The sequence below is a fragment of the Leptosomus discolor genome, chromosome 3 (genome assembly GCF_034619465.1).
Source record: "Leptosomus discolor isolate bLepDis1 chromosome 3, bLepDis1.hap2, whole genome shotgun sequence".
Classification (NCBI taxonomy): Eukaryota; Metazoa; Chordata; class Aves; order Leptosomiformes; family Leptosomidae; genus Leptosomus; species Leptosomus discolor.
Window position 1 is genome coordinate 8,417,353 of NC_141393.1, and position 15,947 is coordinate 8,433,299.

General features: G+C 41.7%; 1 protein-coding gene across 1 annotated transcript in view; it reads left to right on the top strand.

Moving 5' to 3' along the window:
• The window catches only part of SYNE2 (spectrin repeat containing nuclear envelope protein 2), a 209,083-nt gene that overhangs the window by 72,044 nt on the left and 121,092 nt on the right, over positions 1 to 15,947 (top strand). The window contains exons 38-48 of the mRNA XM_086462965.1: positions 74 to 193; positions 291 to 570; positions 1,341 to 1,510; positions 3,532 to 3,844; positions 4,588 to 4,752; positions 5,607 to 5,963; positions 6,474 to 6,608; positions 7,444 to 7,605; positions 8,953 to 9,099; positions 14,087 to 14,242; positions 14,637 to 14,902. Of these exons, the coding sequence (XP_086319091.1) occupies positions 74 to 193; positions 291 to 570; positions 1,341 to 1,510; positions 3,532 to 3,844; positions 4,588 to 4,752; positions 5,607 to 5,963; positions 6,474 to 6,608; positions 7,444 to 7,605; positions 8,953 to 9,099; positions 14,087 to 14,242; positions 14,637 to 14,902 (2,271 nt within the window). The remainder of the gene's footprint in view (positions 1 to 73; positions 194 to 290; positions 571 to 1,340; positions 1,511 to 3,531; positions 3,845 to 4,587; positions 4,753 to 5,606; positions 5,964 to 6,473; positions 6,609 to 7,443; positions 7,606 to 8,952; positions 9,100 to 14,086; positions 14,243 to 14,636; positions 14,903 to 15,947) is intronic.

The following is a 15,947-nucleotide window of genomic DNA, read 5'->3' on the forward strand; positions in this document are numbered from 1 at the left end:
AACACTACTCAGCAGATTTTAGTCACATAATGCCTCTCGTTTTGACCTGTGTCTATATTTGTACTCTCTTTAGCCTTGAAGAAAGCAGCACGGTCTTGGAAGAATGGCTTGCTGCTCAGGAAGAAAAACTAAAAGAGGTCGAAAAAGATGAGACAAAACTTGAAAACTTCTATAAAACACTGTTAATGCAGAGGTATTCTTTTCTTTGGTTTCTAAGAACTATCTTCTACAGAAGATTGCTCCAAGTTATTGCAGCAAAGAGACGTTTATTAATTTTTTGTATTTTTCAGCAAACCATTTGACTCCATGGCTCAGCTAGCAAATTCCTTGCAGGAGGCTGGGCTGACAGAAGACAAAACTATTTCAGAAGCCAGTGATCTTATTACTAGATACCAGACACTGATAACACATGTAAATGAAATGGCAGGGAATACTGAGAGTCTTCCAGTGGAAGGACAAAATTTTGAAGAACTTGCCCAGGATGTTTCTTGCTGCATCAAAAAGCTCGAGGAGGCTGTTAATAACCTGAGTTCACAGGAAAGTGAGTTGTCATCAGATGAAAGGATAAAGGTATTGTGTTAAATGTATTCCTTTTCTACTGCACAGCTCATGCTAATAGCAGAGGAATGCTTGATGAGTCAGTACCGCGTAAAAGATGCCTGTGGTTTTGTGGCTTATTTGGGGAGAGGGGGTGTGTTTGTGGTTTTTGTTTGGTCTTTTTGCGTAGTTTATTGCACACATAAGATGAGCTTCTCTGCTGCATCTCTGGGTGGAGCAGCACTGAACCGGTAACGTGCTGGTGGCCGTGTGCCTTCCCGTCATAGCCTACTGCAGAGGTGGAGAGGGAGGTCAGTGGAGAGGGAGGTCGGTAACGCGGCTGGGGCATCTGGAGAGCGTCTGCAAAGTGTGTGGCTTCTGGAGTGTCCTGCAGTGCCGTGGTGCTGGGCTGCTCCACTGCATGGGTGGGTCTTTCAGGCCCCAATGTCCTTTTTAGTGTCTCCTCTCTCTGACTACTTAGGATGAGGATGCTGGGATTTACATGTTTTGTTCTATGTAAGGTCTAGTATTGTGACAAATATCTCTCCCTAAGATTTGGAGCATTTTTTTTTATTTGTCGGCTCAATATTTGTTTTGTTACGTAAAGAATGATTAATAATCAGCTTGATTATCACAGACTTTCTAAAACTAGATGATTTATCCATTTATGTGATATATTGGAAGGAGAATTCTTTTGGTTTGAACAGCAGGGTATGAAATATGAAAAAAATCATTGGTAACACCTTTTATTTTGTAAACACAAATTGCTGTATATGTACTCTTCTGCTTCTTGTTCAATACAGGAAATTGCAGCTCTCAAAGATGCAGGAGAGGCCAAAATACAGAGCATGGTAGCTCTAGGTGAAACTTTAATGAGAAATGAGAAAAATAAGAAGCCAGTGGTTCAGCAGACTATTTCTGAGCTCCAGAACAAGTGGGAAAGCACCTGTCGGTTAGCCACTGATTATAGAAGGTAACGTGGAATTTGGCAAGAGGCAGTACAGATCACTTGATGCTGTATTGACTTTCTTCTCTTCTTCCTGCACCGTTGAATTTGTGTTCTTTGGGGTCAGAACAAGATAGCTACAAAAATACTTGTATTTCTGCAGTATCGTGGAGGTGCAGGTCACAGTTTGAATTGAACAGTCACATCGGGGGTGTAGCCAAGAGGTGTAAGGGGGTGGCAGGGCAGCTGGTAGGGTCTGCCCAGCTTGCCTCAGATCCCCTTGTGATACTGAAGTAGCTCAGCCACTTTTGTAAAATAAAAAAAAATTAAAAAATGTGCACGCAATGCTCCTTGTTTCATTAGACTGTGCAGTGAGGGTGTGCTGATTTAACCACTGCAGTGGCCCTTCCCTGCAATGGGATCTGGGCTCTGTGCCCCAGGCATGGTCCCCCAGCAGAGGTGGGATCTACCTTTGCACAGATTCATACTGCTTCAGAAGAGATTTTGGGCTAAATCCAGGAGGCTGAGATTTTTAAAGTAAGAGTTTTTATGCCTGGTTTAGTCTGGCTTTGTGAGCGGCTTTCTTGGCTGAGGCAGCTGGTATTGTTAAGTCAGCAAAGGCACTTTAGTGTTGCTGGCACCGTAGCAACTGTATCTGAGAGCCAGATCGATTCTTTAAGACATGTCAGATGGTTCCATGTGTGTTGTGTAAACATAAACTGAAGTTCTGATTTTGCACATGCAGACACTTAAGATATTTGTCTGCTGTAACGTTCATAAACTGACTTTCAGTAAAATCACTGGGAACTTTGCTGTTGAGATCAATGGAAGCTAGAGTAGGCCTGCTGTGTACTTTTTAAAAAATGTCCAGGGAATGAATTAATAAAAATAAGTATTTCTGAGAATATTCAGTTGCCTTCTCTTATTACTGAGTGCTCAGTACAAGAAATACAAGTGGCGTTCAGAAAGATAGAGCCTTGGCTATATTGGATGCAACACAGCAGAATGCAGAGCACCCTCTTCACAGTATGTTGAAGACAGGAGATGAGGTGCTCAGCACATCTGAAGAGACGCTCAGGACCTTGCAGGATCAGGCCTGGGAATAACAGATGCACCATGGTAAAGGCAGCAGTGTGCAGCTGGAATAGAGAACTTGAGGCAAGAGTACTTAACGTATGTGGGGCTCTGCTTTATTTGTCACTTGCCAAAAAATATTAATCTTGAGGGGCAAAACCCAAAACACTTAAGCTTTGCTTTTGTCCTCATTTATTCTGCTGTACTTTACAGAACTATAACCAGACTTTATTTATTTGGATTTGTTTGTGTGGGATCGTATTTTTGAATGTTGGCATTTAAGTTCCATCTGGAAAATATCAGAGCTTCATCACTAAATGGGAACATGTAAATGTTAACTTTTCTTTCGCTGATTGTAGTTGCATGTTTCCTGTGGACAAATGCGTTGTGTTCACCTGCAGCAGATCAGCATGAATGCTTATAAAGCACACAGATCAAAATCCAATGTCAAGGTCAGGAAAGCAGGCACTGGATCGTGCTAACATGACCTATATTGCATATGCTTGTTTTGTTGTCTGTATCTCTAAAACACTCCCCTACCCCCATCTCAACCAAAGCAGTGTGTATCTCTACAGAACATTCCCTTTAGAAGACTGTCATAAGAAATTGTCAAGAAAAATAGATTTATAGCCATATTGTAGTTTTTAAACAGAGCTTCTGCTGTAATGAAAAGCGGAAAAATGCAGAGCATGAGCATCAAATCTCAGATGCTAGAAATTATAGGTTTGTGGGTTAAGGTTTAAGAGGGTCGGTCACTTGACCTGCAATTAGGTCCAGTTCAGCAGCAATAACTTCAGTGTTTTTCTTTTTTATCACCTTGAAAATTCCAGTCTAAAGCTGGAATTTAAAATCTGAAGAAAAGTATGCTGTATGGTCGAGTTCATTCTAATGGTTGATTTGTTGACAATTTGATATTTTCTAGGTAATGAATAAAAATTTTTTTTACTACTATTAAACACAGTATTTTTTCCTAGCCCTCAAGAGCAACTTCAGTTCAACAGGGAGCAATATGAGCAAAGCAAAGAAGATCTGAGACTGGCTCTAACTGAACTGGAGAAACAGCAACAGGAGATAGGTTTTGCCCTTCAGCCTGGTTTGCAGGAGAAGCAAGCTCAGCTGACAAACTATGCTGACCTCCTGCAGAAAGCAGAAGATTTAACTTCCCGATTTAATGAGTTGAAAAGCCAGGAAGATCACCTACAGGGTCACACTGGGGACCCCTGCTTCACAGAGGTGGAATGGTCAGAATTAAAGCACCAACATGAAAATCTGCTCAGCCAGCTAAAGGTTGGAACCTCACTCTCTTTCCTTATGAGATTATTGATATGCTTGTTGATTGCAGTTCTCACTGTTGGCCTGTAGTGTTTTCAGCTGGAAAGTTTATGGGTAAAACTGGGAGTGGTGGAAGTTCCTCTGTAGAAGGGCAGGAAATTCCTCTCTCTCTCTCACTTACTGTAAGAAAAAGACCACCACAAGCTCATGTTTTTCAATGCCTTCTGCTTTGCAGAGGGATAAATGTTTAAACAAATGAGACCAAGGTAAGCGTGAAGAATAACATTTTATACCTGTATGAACAGATTCAGGTAGCTATAATATGAAGTGTTTGTTCCTCTAATCTCCAAGCCACGATATTTCTTTTCCCTTTTGGAAGGATGAATGGTTTTTCCTCCATCTTGTTTGTTGTTGGTTGCACCCAGTTTAGCGCAAATTGCATTTGCCCCCTGTGTGGCATTCTGCACAATCTTTCATGCATTTTGGATAGAAAACATCCCTTTTAGAAGTATATTCTTATGGAATGAAAACTCTTCTGCTTCCTGCTACTAATGAAGATTTTGTTCATGGTGGAGTCCATGATGTGCTGGGAAGAGGGCAAGGTATTTTCTGTGCACCTGTCATTAGCTGGATATTTTATGGGAAACAAGCAAGTTTTTTGTGTTGCTGGGGTCCTGGAAAAGCTGTGACAGTCTATGGATGAGTTATATTTGTTTGAGTTAATGATGGACTAATCCTAGAAACTCCTTGGTTTCTAGACCATAGTGCAGACGTTGGAAAGTCGTGTTCAAGAGCATCAGCAGTTTCAGGATATGGTAGCAGGCCTGAGCACGGAGCTGAAAACTGTCTCTGAGAAGCTTGCTGATTGTGAAGGGGCAGCAACGGAACAGCCATCAGCTGAGCAAAACAAGTTGAAATCACAGGTACGTGGCAGGTTTTCCATCATGGGGAAAGTGGGTCCATGCCCTAGGGACTTGTAGCCGCCATCACATTTATAAGAGAGAACTGCTAATGGCGTCAAATGGAAAAACTGAGAAACCTTTCTAAAATATAAATTGTATGTTCCTTCTATCAAGATAATTGTAGGCCTAAAGTCACTCTTAATGAACTGAGTGGGCCTTTACTGTCCACTGCACTGAAGGTAGAATTGTCCTAACTGAAGCTCATAGACCAATTTGGTTGGTTGAGTTTGTTTTTTTTTTTTCCTGTGTGGGTATGATGAGGAAAGAGATCATAAATTTGGTGCTAGTAAGTGTCTTTAAATTAGCCAGAGCAGAAAGCTTAGGAAAATGTCAGTGAGCCAAGTTCAGTTTTAAGAAGTGTCCTTCATGCATAAGTAGATGTTCTTTTGCGCTTTGGCAGATAACAGTCTTGTAGCTCTGAGCATAGAAAACTACTGAAAGCTGAAACTGTAGCTCAGATATGGATCATTGCAATTCCCCTTCCTCCAGAATTTGCTATACCTCTAACAAGTAAAAAGGAATAGGAGAGGGAGGGGATTATCTGTTCGCAACTTGGAAAGGTGGCCTCACAGCATACTGTCTGATTATTTTATCGTTGTTGTAATGCTTATAGCTTCAGGTGTTCATAAAAATGGCTGACTAAAATTACTGGTTCAGTATTTGACTTTCTGCAGCAAATAGGTCTGCATGCACTTTTCAGCACAGTTTGTTGTTCACAACAAATATTTATGATTTTAGTGATTGACTTTAGATCTTAGCATTAAGTATATTGAGTGAAGATACTTTTCAATAAAATGTTTTCTTCGTGTTTAAAGAAACAACAAGGACCTCTTAGTCAATGTGAAGACTCGTTAAAGAAGATTCTGGTTTTAGCAGAAACTGTTAAACAAAACACCTCTTCACCAGGACAGAAGTTTATTAAGGATGAGATTGAAACACTTCAAAGTGAACACAGGAGTCTGGAAGAAAGACTTGAAAATGTCAAGCAAAAGGAGAAAAATATTTTCTGTGAAGCCCTTGAGTTAAAAGATGAGATTGGTAATGAAATACAAATGGAAGATAAGGCAGGTACAATGCTGAAGAGAGAGATACAGATCACTTGTGATACTCCTGTCGCTGCAGAAGAGAGCCCCACAGCAGTGGAGTTAAAGGAGCCTTTGGAAATGCATGATGTGAGCATATTTGTTGACAGTAATGACAGTGGAAGACTGGTTAAAGAGGCGTCTGTCTCTCAAATGCCTTTTGTATATTGCTTCCTATATTGCATCCTAAATTTCATTCAAATTAAGCCTTGTGTAAATGTATGCGTATAAATCAAAGATGTGGAGAACTCCCTTAACTTTTTATAACAAGTCTGTAACAAGTCAATGTTGTCCATTGAAAACTGCAGTTTTCAATTTAAACACAACCTGCATGTGGCTTTCTTTTGCATATAAGTACAGCAAGTATCCTTGGTCAGGACACAAGGGGAGAAGGTGTATAGATGAGAAAATTGCAGATACGCCACTGCTAAAGAACTTTGAGAGCTTCTCTTAAACCATTAAAACTTGTTTAGAACTGCAGCACAGTATCTGTCCTGTTTGTTTTCATAAATAACAATTTTTGCCATTCAGAGACTTAATGTTAAAATACAATTTTTTGTGGTCACACAAGCAGGTTTTTTTTAATCTCATTTCTCTTAGGGTCAATATGTAAATGGAAACATGTCCGAGAAAAAGAAGCAAAACGATCCACTTCTGGAGGAAAGCAGCATCTTGTCAGACAGCCCATTACAGGATTTCCATCAAAGCAAGGATAGATCGGGGCGGACTGTTCAGGTGCCTGACAAATATGTTCTAATATGTGTCAGTACATATATGTGTGTGTGTGTGTGTATGCCTATCTGTTCATTAGAAATGCATATGTAAACCATTAAAATTTGTAGTCTTACAGAGACATATTTTCCTTATCTGATGAAAGGAATGATAAATGATCTTCTCTAAATCATACCCTCAGCCTTGCACAGGTGAAGGTGCATGATATGAATGTGATGGTCTCTACAAGCCCCCAGGGCTTGGACCCTCTTTCTCCATGATGCAAAACTTGCAACATACCTGTGATTTCAACAGGTTTTGTTACCCACACGCACAAGGTAGGTGATGAGAGGCGCTAACCTGGAACTGCTGATCTTTAGGGACCTCAGGACATTCACGCTGTAAATGACTTGATGTGTGCAAAGCTGAGGGAATGAGTTGGAGAACTCCCTCTTTGACTTGACCATTGAGTGGTAACAGAGGCTGGGAGAAGTGACCATCAAAATATCAGAGTAACCTGTACTGGGATTTCTGGAGAAGGAGCAAGATCACTAGTTAGAGTTGCCAAATGTGTCTAAGCAGAAAATTCTATGGCAGTATTAAAAATCATGTGAGCACGTACTCCTGTTTGGTTTGTCCTGAAACTTTTTCATAGTGATTAAAGTCCCGAATTGGCAAACTGATCTGAGCAGGCGTTTCCAAGAGACTCTGGGTTTGGATTATCTCAGCCTTTTCCTTCATTCATTAAGCTAAACTGAAGATCGAGTAGACAGCTTGTGGAGTGTGAAGTTCCTTGGAAAACTTAGGTTTTGGACTGTGACTTTCACTGGTTGTAAACATCTTGTATTTTTCAAATCAGGGGGAGCCTGATAAAGAGAGCCCAGGTATGGACAAACATGACAGGGTCCAAGAGGGCTTTCTGGACAGTGTGGTTCAGTGTGGTGAAGCAGAACTGGAAAGGCTTCAGGATGGTGTTGGTATTGAAGGTGATGAAACAAGAAAAGAAGCCTGTCCGGCGGAGGTAACTCGACATGAGATTACACAAGAGTCATTGAATTTGAGGGTATGTATATACAGTTTAGTTGCAGTGGGGATGATACTACTACTAAATAAATAACAAAAAAGCAAGTTACACTGAGCTGGCTTTATCTGATGTGCTGTATACTTAGTATGCATTAACTCTCTCAATCCTATACATTTAAAATTAGTATGGAGGTAATTTTTTTTCATTAGTCGTTTGCTGAGGATATTGCATTCCAAGTCACATGGATGTATTCTGAAGACTTCTTACCATTTTGCTTGAAATCTTTTATTTTGCTTGAGTCTCTTTTATTTAGTTAGTTTTCTTATTTACATATCTACTTTGCATGTATGAGGCTACATTTGAAATGCTGTGTCCTGTTCAGTGTGTCCGGGTACAAGGGGAATTTCAACAAACTAGAGGAGTGTTTAGGAGCTGGAGCCATACTGAGTGGGAAGAGCCTAAGTTCTTGGTGGGGATGAACAGGCTAACAGGGGTCTTGTTGCTGTCATCCCCTCCCTGAAGGGATGTTAGAGAGAAGAGAGAGCCAGGCTCTTCTCAGACTTTCAGTTTTAGCAAACTGTGTGAGATGCTGAAAGCAGTGTAGTAGTGACAAGTTGGGGCACAATGTGCACTGATGAGCTTGCTGAGAAGTGGGGTAAATTTGTTGATTCTGGGTTGTGGGTAAGCTGCTTCCAGTATCCGTCCTATCTGACTTGCAGCCACTAGCTCAGATATCCATGGAGCACAGATAGGTCCCCAGTTCTGTGCTCTCCACCACGGTCATGCTGTAAGGATTTGCCGTTCTTTATTTTGTGTAGGTCGCTGTTTATTTTATCTGTCCTCAGACGATAAACAAACTCAAGCAGAACTTACAGTCAGCTCAGCATGTACTTAGACCAAATCCCCGGGCTGCCCATGGGAATAGCCTGCCTGATATTCAGCTGGGTGTCTAATCACAGACTCTCTGTCTACAGTACAAGACTGGACCCTCAGGAAAAAGCTAAACCTTTTAAAAAATGCATTCAAGACTGCATCCAGGGGTACACAGTTCAAGGTCCGTGCTTAGAATAATGAAACATGAACAGCGTAGGTCAAAGGAAGAACACTTGAAGTCTGCAATTATTCTAAAAATTTATAACAAAATCACAGCACTGCTTCTTCTGAATGGTTTCCTTTGCCATGACCTTGCCCACAATAAATTAGGAGATGTAATTGTGGTTTTCCTCGTCTACCTATAATTATGGACTTTGTAACTTTGTCATCTCAAGCACTGTGCTTTCTACTCAGCAGGTTTGATTAGAGCTTTTTGGTTACTTGTTTCTTTTATTTTTCTTAAACCGAAAGGAGAAACCTAGTGCTGTCAAGAATCAGTCATATACAGAGGATGTGGAGCAGGTTCAACAAAGGGTGTGCCAGAAGGGTCAAGTCCTGAAGTCTGCAGCAGCTGAGAAAGATGGTCTGGAATCAATTCCCCCAGTTTCTGCACATGAGGTAACCCACATTCTGTTATTTCAAGCTGCATTTCTCAAGAGTCGTTGAATTTTTGTTTCCACATGGGCTTCAGCTGAAGTTCTGTTACAAAAGAGAGGCAATTACTGTCGCATCAAAATCAAGACTATTGTGTATAGTTCTGTTTTATGTCCATGGTAGTTTTGAATCTTATCCAAAGCGCTAGCCACACCGTATTTTTCAGTGGATCTGTTCAAAAGAACAGTTTTGGTTTTCAGAGCCATCGTAACTAGTCTTTATTTTGTGATATTTTGAGTTTCTCTTTAAATTGTTAATCAATACAACTTCTTTCCGTGTTATTATAGTTAGCTGTGATAGTCTTTGCCATCGTAAGGAAGGCAGATCAGAAAACTGAAATCCAAGGGTGATCCAGCATAAGAAAATACATGAAATAAAATAGAGAAAGGAGAATGAATTCAAGCTGAATGAATAACAAGGTACATTACTAAACGACATTACTAAGTCTATTCTTTAAGAGTAAGGGTGTTACATCACAAGTGCCCTATGACTGATGATTCTTGGTCACCACATTCTTAAATTGAAGGTGGGGCCAGATCCCATCTTCACAGTTAAATCTATAGACAGGTCCAGAGCTGGCCTGTCCATTCGCAGGTCTTACCTGGGACTTGCACATCTGCTGTAACTGGAAACCCCAACAAAATCTCCCAAAGTTCATGGGAGTTTGGGGAGGCCCTAGCTGACTGGAAGCTAGCCAATTATTCCAATTTACAAGAAGGGGGTGAGGGAACACCCAGGAAACTACAGACCTGTTAGGCTAAACTCAGTTCCTGGAAAAATTATGGCAAAGGTCATACTGGGTACTATGGAAAAGCACATAAAGAACAACACAATAATCATAGAATCATTTAGTTTGGAAAAGACCTTTAAGATCCCCAAGTCCAACTGTTACCCTAACACTGCCAAGAACACCACTAAACCATGTCCCTAAGCACCACATCTACACATTTTTTAAATACCTCCAGGGATGGTGACTGCAACACTTCCCTGGGCAGCCTGTTCCAGTGCTTGATAACCCTTTCGGTGAAGAAATTTTTCCCAATATCCAATCTAAACCTCCCCTGGCACAACTTGAGGCCATTTCCTCTTGTCTATTTCGCTTGTTACTTGGGAGAAGAGACCAACCCCCACCTCACTACAACCTCCTTTCAGGCAGTTGTAGAGAGCGATAAGGTCTCCCCTCAGCCTCCTCTTCTCCAGGCTAAACAGCCCCAGTTCCCTCAGCTGCTCCTCATACGACTTGCTCTCCAGACCCTTCACCAGCTTCATCGCCCTTCTCTGCACTCTCTCCAGCACCTCAGTGTCTTTCCTGTAGTGAGGGGCCCAACACTGCACACAGCATTCGAGGTGCGGCCTCACCAGTGCTGAGTACAGGGGCATGGTCACCTCCCTGCTCCTGCTGGCCACACCATTTCTGATACAGGCCAGGATGCTGTTTGCCTTCTTGGCCACCTGGGCACACTGACAGCTCATGTTCAGCCGGCTGTCAACCAGCACCCCTGGGTCCTTTTCCGCCGGGCAGCTTTCCAGCCACTCTTCCCCAAGCCTGTGGTGTTTCAGGGGGTTGTTGTCACCCAAGTGCAGGACGCAGTACTTGGCCTTGTTGAACCTCATACAGTTGGCCTTGGCCAATTTCTCCAGCCTGTCTAGATCCCTCTGTAGAGCCTTTCTACCCTCAAGCAGTTCAACACTCCTGCCCAATTTGGTGTTGTCTGCAAACTTGCTGAGGGAGCACTTGATCCCTTTGTCCAGATCATTGATAAAGATATTAAACAGAACTGGCACAGTCAACACGGGTTCACAAAGGGAAAGTCCCGTTTAACTGATTTGATATCCTTCTAGGATAAGGTCATCTGCCCAGAGGATGAAGGGAAGGTGGTGGATGTAGTTTTTCTGGATTTTAGTAAGGCTTTTGATATGTCCCTCACAGCATCCTTCTGGACAAGCTGTCCAACTGTCGGATGAGTAGGTTCACAGTGCGCTGGGTGAAGAACTGGCTGAAGGGCAGAGCTGAAAGGGTTGTAGTGAATGGGAGTACATCTGGCTGGTGACCAGTCACCAGTGGGGTTCCTCAGCGTTCAATTCTAGGGCCAGTTCTGTTCAATATACTTGTCAATGATCTAGATACAGGAGTTGAGTGCACCATTAGCAAGTTTGCTGATGATACCGAAGTGGGAGATGCTGTTAACCCTCTTGAGGGACAAGATGCCTTGCAGAGTGATCTAGTTAGATTGAAGCATTGAGCAATGATTAACAGGATGAAATTTAACAAGTCCAAATGCCAGATGCTGCACCTGGGATGGAGTAATGCCAGGCACATGTATAAATTGGGAGAGGAGTGGCTGGAGAGCAACCCTGCAGAAAGGGATCTGGGAATGCTGGTTGACAGCAGGCTCAATAGGAGTCGGCAGTGTGCCCTGGCAGCTAAGAGGGCAAACTGCATCCTGGGGTGCGTTAAACAGAGTCAGTCAAAAGAGGTGATTACCCCACTGTATTTAATGTTAATGTGACCTCGCCTTGAATACTGTGTGCAGTTCTGGGCCACACAGTTTTAAGGATGTGAAGGTCCTTGAATGTGTCCAGAGGAGGGCAGCAAAGCTGCTGAAAGGGCTGGAAGGCATGTCCTATGAGGAGCGGCTAAGGAATTTGGGCTTGTCTAGTTTGGAGGAAAGGAGGCTGAGGAGCAACCTCATTGCTCTCTGCAGCTTACAGAGGAGGGCATGTGGAGAGGGAGGTGCTGATCTCTTCTCCCTGGTATCCAGTGATAGGATGTGTGGGAAAGGTTCAAAGCTGTGCCAGGGCAGGTTTAGACTGGACATTAGGAAGCATTTCTTTACTGAGAGGATGGTCAAACACTGGAACAGGCTTGCTAGAGAGGTGGTCAATGACCCAAGCCTGGCAGTGTTTAAGAGGCATTTGGACAATGCTTTAACTTTTGGTCAGCCCTGAATTGGTCAAGCAGTTGGACTAGGTGATTGTTGTAGGTCCCTTCCACCTGAAAATACTCTGTTCTATTCTATTCTACTCTGAAGTGACAGATTTTCACATCTAAATGTGATCTTTAAGTGTTTGTATTCAGTCAATTTGAAGCTTGTACAGGGAAAGGGAATTAGGTTCTGCTGATTTCCTGAGGAAGGTGTTGGGTAAGAAAGGATGTAAACTGTGGGCTATACCCTAGCCTGAAGCCAGAGTGATGGTTGGCAGTTTCCCACTGGCCTGCACTGTGAAGAGTCAGCCAGGGAGCCCTGGCTTTCTACCTGAAGGACAGTAACTGGTTAGCAATCCCCCTTGTCTTCACTTCTCGTATTTTTCTCCCTCTCCAACTATCTGATGGACTGAAAAACTATGGGAAACACTAAAACTATTGTGCGGGGAGATTGACACTATCTAAGTGTCTGTGTATCTGGGGAGGGAGTGCCACGGTGTGTGTTGAGAATGTCATACAAAGAAGCAAAACATGTAAACAGCAATCCAGAGGTTTTTCTTAGTGTCAGGACGCTTATTTCTCTGCGTGTTTTGATGTGTTTATATTTCAATCTGGTAAAGTGGATTTCCTCCTCACTTTGTGATAGCTTAGCTGAGCTTTTCTGCTTACTTCAGTTCTATGGCACTCCAAAGTCTCTTAAGATGAAATCTTCTGTCTGAATTGATGCAACTGTTATGGATGTGTACACAGAGAAATGGAAAAGTTCTCTGATTGACTATTTCATGAGTGGTCCCCTTCAGTTTTGACTGAAAATAACCAAAAGAGTTCAAATAAATAGAACGATTCTTTTCCGATAGTGTTTACAATGTGCTACATGTTTCCCACACTTGGAAGCAGGTATATATTGAATAGCTCATGACCCGCAGACAGACAGACAACAGTGACAGCTTACAAGTGATATGGCTGCAGGGCTAGCTGGCTGCTTCCTAGCAAAATAGTATTTAAAGTAGCAATACAGTAAGTTTATCAAACAAGATTTTTTTATTGTTGCTCGTTTTGTAGGTTGGTACCATGGGGAAGCTCGCACTGTAGTCATATTTGTATATTTGTGTGCATTCACTTACATGTAGTCTATACGTGGAACAGATCACAGTTTACACCAGATACAGACAGGTACTGGGGGAAGAGAAATGCAGAAAGATTTTTTAAGGTATCACCATGTGACCCAATAAGCCTGTGGCATTTCATTTATGTTGTTGTCTGCAATAGCTGAAGGTGATTTACAGGATTATGTTTTACATCTCAACTGGGGCTGGCTAAGAGTATCTACGTGGGCAATGACCTGAGCTCAGCTGATGGGCTGTTGAACCTGATCACACTCCAAGTGGCTTGTCCTTCTGTCATGGGAATCAATGGCAGTGCCAGGGACTGGGTCTGGGGCCTCCCATTCCCTTCCAATTGAGGCATGGGTCCCTAACGCTCTCATCTTACCCCTGATTTTGGATAGCACTTGTGGCAGTAGTAGCCTTGGCTTTGTGTCACAGCCAAGCTGCTTCATGCATGAGTCACCCTATGAAGAACAGTTGCAAGACATGGTCCTGGTGAAGCACACAGCACTATATCAAGGCAGGCACTGAGCAGAAGGAATGTGGGTGAGGAGAGGTTAAACATCCATGAATGTGTAAGGAGTAGGGGGAGAAGACAGGATAGACCTTTGAATTTATCAGTAGCAGAGGTGGGTGCAGGGAGGGTGTTATTTGAAGGTGGGGATATCAGAGTTTCAAATGGAAAATGATGGGTGGAGATTTCATAGCTATCTGAGCAGTGCTGGCAAGCTAGGGTGACTGCAGAGGTGGGGGGTGGTTGTAAAGGTTCCAGCCTCTGGGTCCTGGTTGACCCGCAGAGGCTGTGGAAGAAACCACAGCAGGATTTAGGCGTGGCTTAAACATGTGAATCAAAGTGTTGCAGTCAGAAAACTTCTTGATTTAGGACCTTCAGAAATAAGAATCCTGTTTTGTGTTGTAGGACACAGGTGCAGAAGTGGTTGTCCAGAAGGAAATATTTCCTGGAGTGCAAGTAAACACAGCATATTTTGAAGAGGAACAAAAGGTCAATGAGCTGAAAAATGAAGTGGCTGAACTGGATATTGTGCTTATAAATGAACAACTGAAAGAGCTGGCGGTATGGAAATTGCAAAGCCATTCCTCATTGTTAATGTAGTGTTACAGTTACGGAATTATGAAATACTTGGGCAAAACAAAATTGTTGCGTATAGTCTTATCTGAAGTTTGACTGCATGATTAGGCGGTTTGTCTACCAGGTAATCTACAAACACTGTGCATTAATGCAAGTATGTCCACGTAAATACCATATTTTGTACTGCTCTTCTAGAGTGCAGTAGTAGATACACCTACGATTGCACGTGTGCTTCCATGATGTGCACAGGCATGCGTGGTCATCTGCATGTGAATGGGCAAGTGTATGTCTGTAGATGTATCAGTATTTATCTGTATTTTGTGCTGAAAGTGTTTAAGATCTTCTTTTAATCCTCTCTCTGTGGTGGGCTTGATTGTAGAATTTACAAACTGAACTGGAAACATGGAAAGCAAAATCTTTGTGCCGTAGTCAAGAAGCGTTTCCCAAAGCAACAGGATCAAACAGAGCAGAGCTGCACACCACAGAGCCTGCAGTGCCCTGCTGGGACAGGCTGCTTCAAGAACTAGATGCTGTTAAGGCAGTGAAGCAACAACAGTACTGTTTAATTAATGAGTACCAGAAAAATCTTTCTGCTGTGCAGTCCTCAATGAAAAATTTGTCAACAGAAAAAGATAATATAAGAATGTAAGTATAGTTGAGGGTTCCTGTTAATGGGTTGCAGAGCAAATATGGTCCTAGACTGAATTTCGTACCATACTTCGATAATGCTCAGACAAGAATATGGTGTTTTATCCATCTCGTTACCATTAGGTAGCAAGAAAAGTCTTACAAACAAATGGGTTTATAAGTTTAAACAGCCTTAAACAGAAGCATTGCTGGTGGTACTCTGCTATCCCTTAAGCAACACCTACTCTTTTTATTTTGTAGGCAAAGAAATGGTTGCTGTGCTAAAAACCTGCATAAAAGCCATATTAAAATATTTTTGAAAAAATATGGCATATTTGAAATATTAATTTTTCTTGAAGGACTCATCAGTTCTTATCTTTGTCTGAGTGAAATATCTCATTACTCTGAAAATTCACCTTATTTGACAGGAAGAATTCTGTGGCAATAAATAAGTCTACGGTACCAATTCAGAGTAGCCAATGTACACAAAATATTTAGTATCTTTTATGAATTAGCCTTCAGAACATGGAACTAAGCCTATCAGTCGCAATAATGTATCACAATAATTTGAATATCTTTAAAATAATTCATAAAATTGTTAATTGACTGCGAAGAGATGGAAAAAAATTGAACAAAAAACTAACTGCTAAATGTATTTTAGGTGGGAATTTCAAAATACCCCTGGAAATAAAAGATGAATAGATAAACTCCTCCAGATTAATGTTGAATGAATGGGAATTTTTGAAGCTTTCCTTAGTATAACTAAGTTCTATCTTCCTTATAGATCAGGTATTACCATAAAATGTTGTTAATCTACTTAGAGATGACTTAACACTCAATTTTTAAAATTTTATTTATTGTAACTTTAAAATGAGGCTATATTCCTGTAGGAAGTTACACATTCTATACTAGTATATACTGGAATTTTAGAGACTATACATTAGAATATACCTTTACTGCAGTGATACCTAGAAATAACTAATGCTGTACAGAGAAGCAAAAAATAATGGTACTGCAACAGTGGTTAGGAAATTTGTGAGAAAACATTGAGATACATGTGATT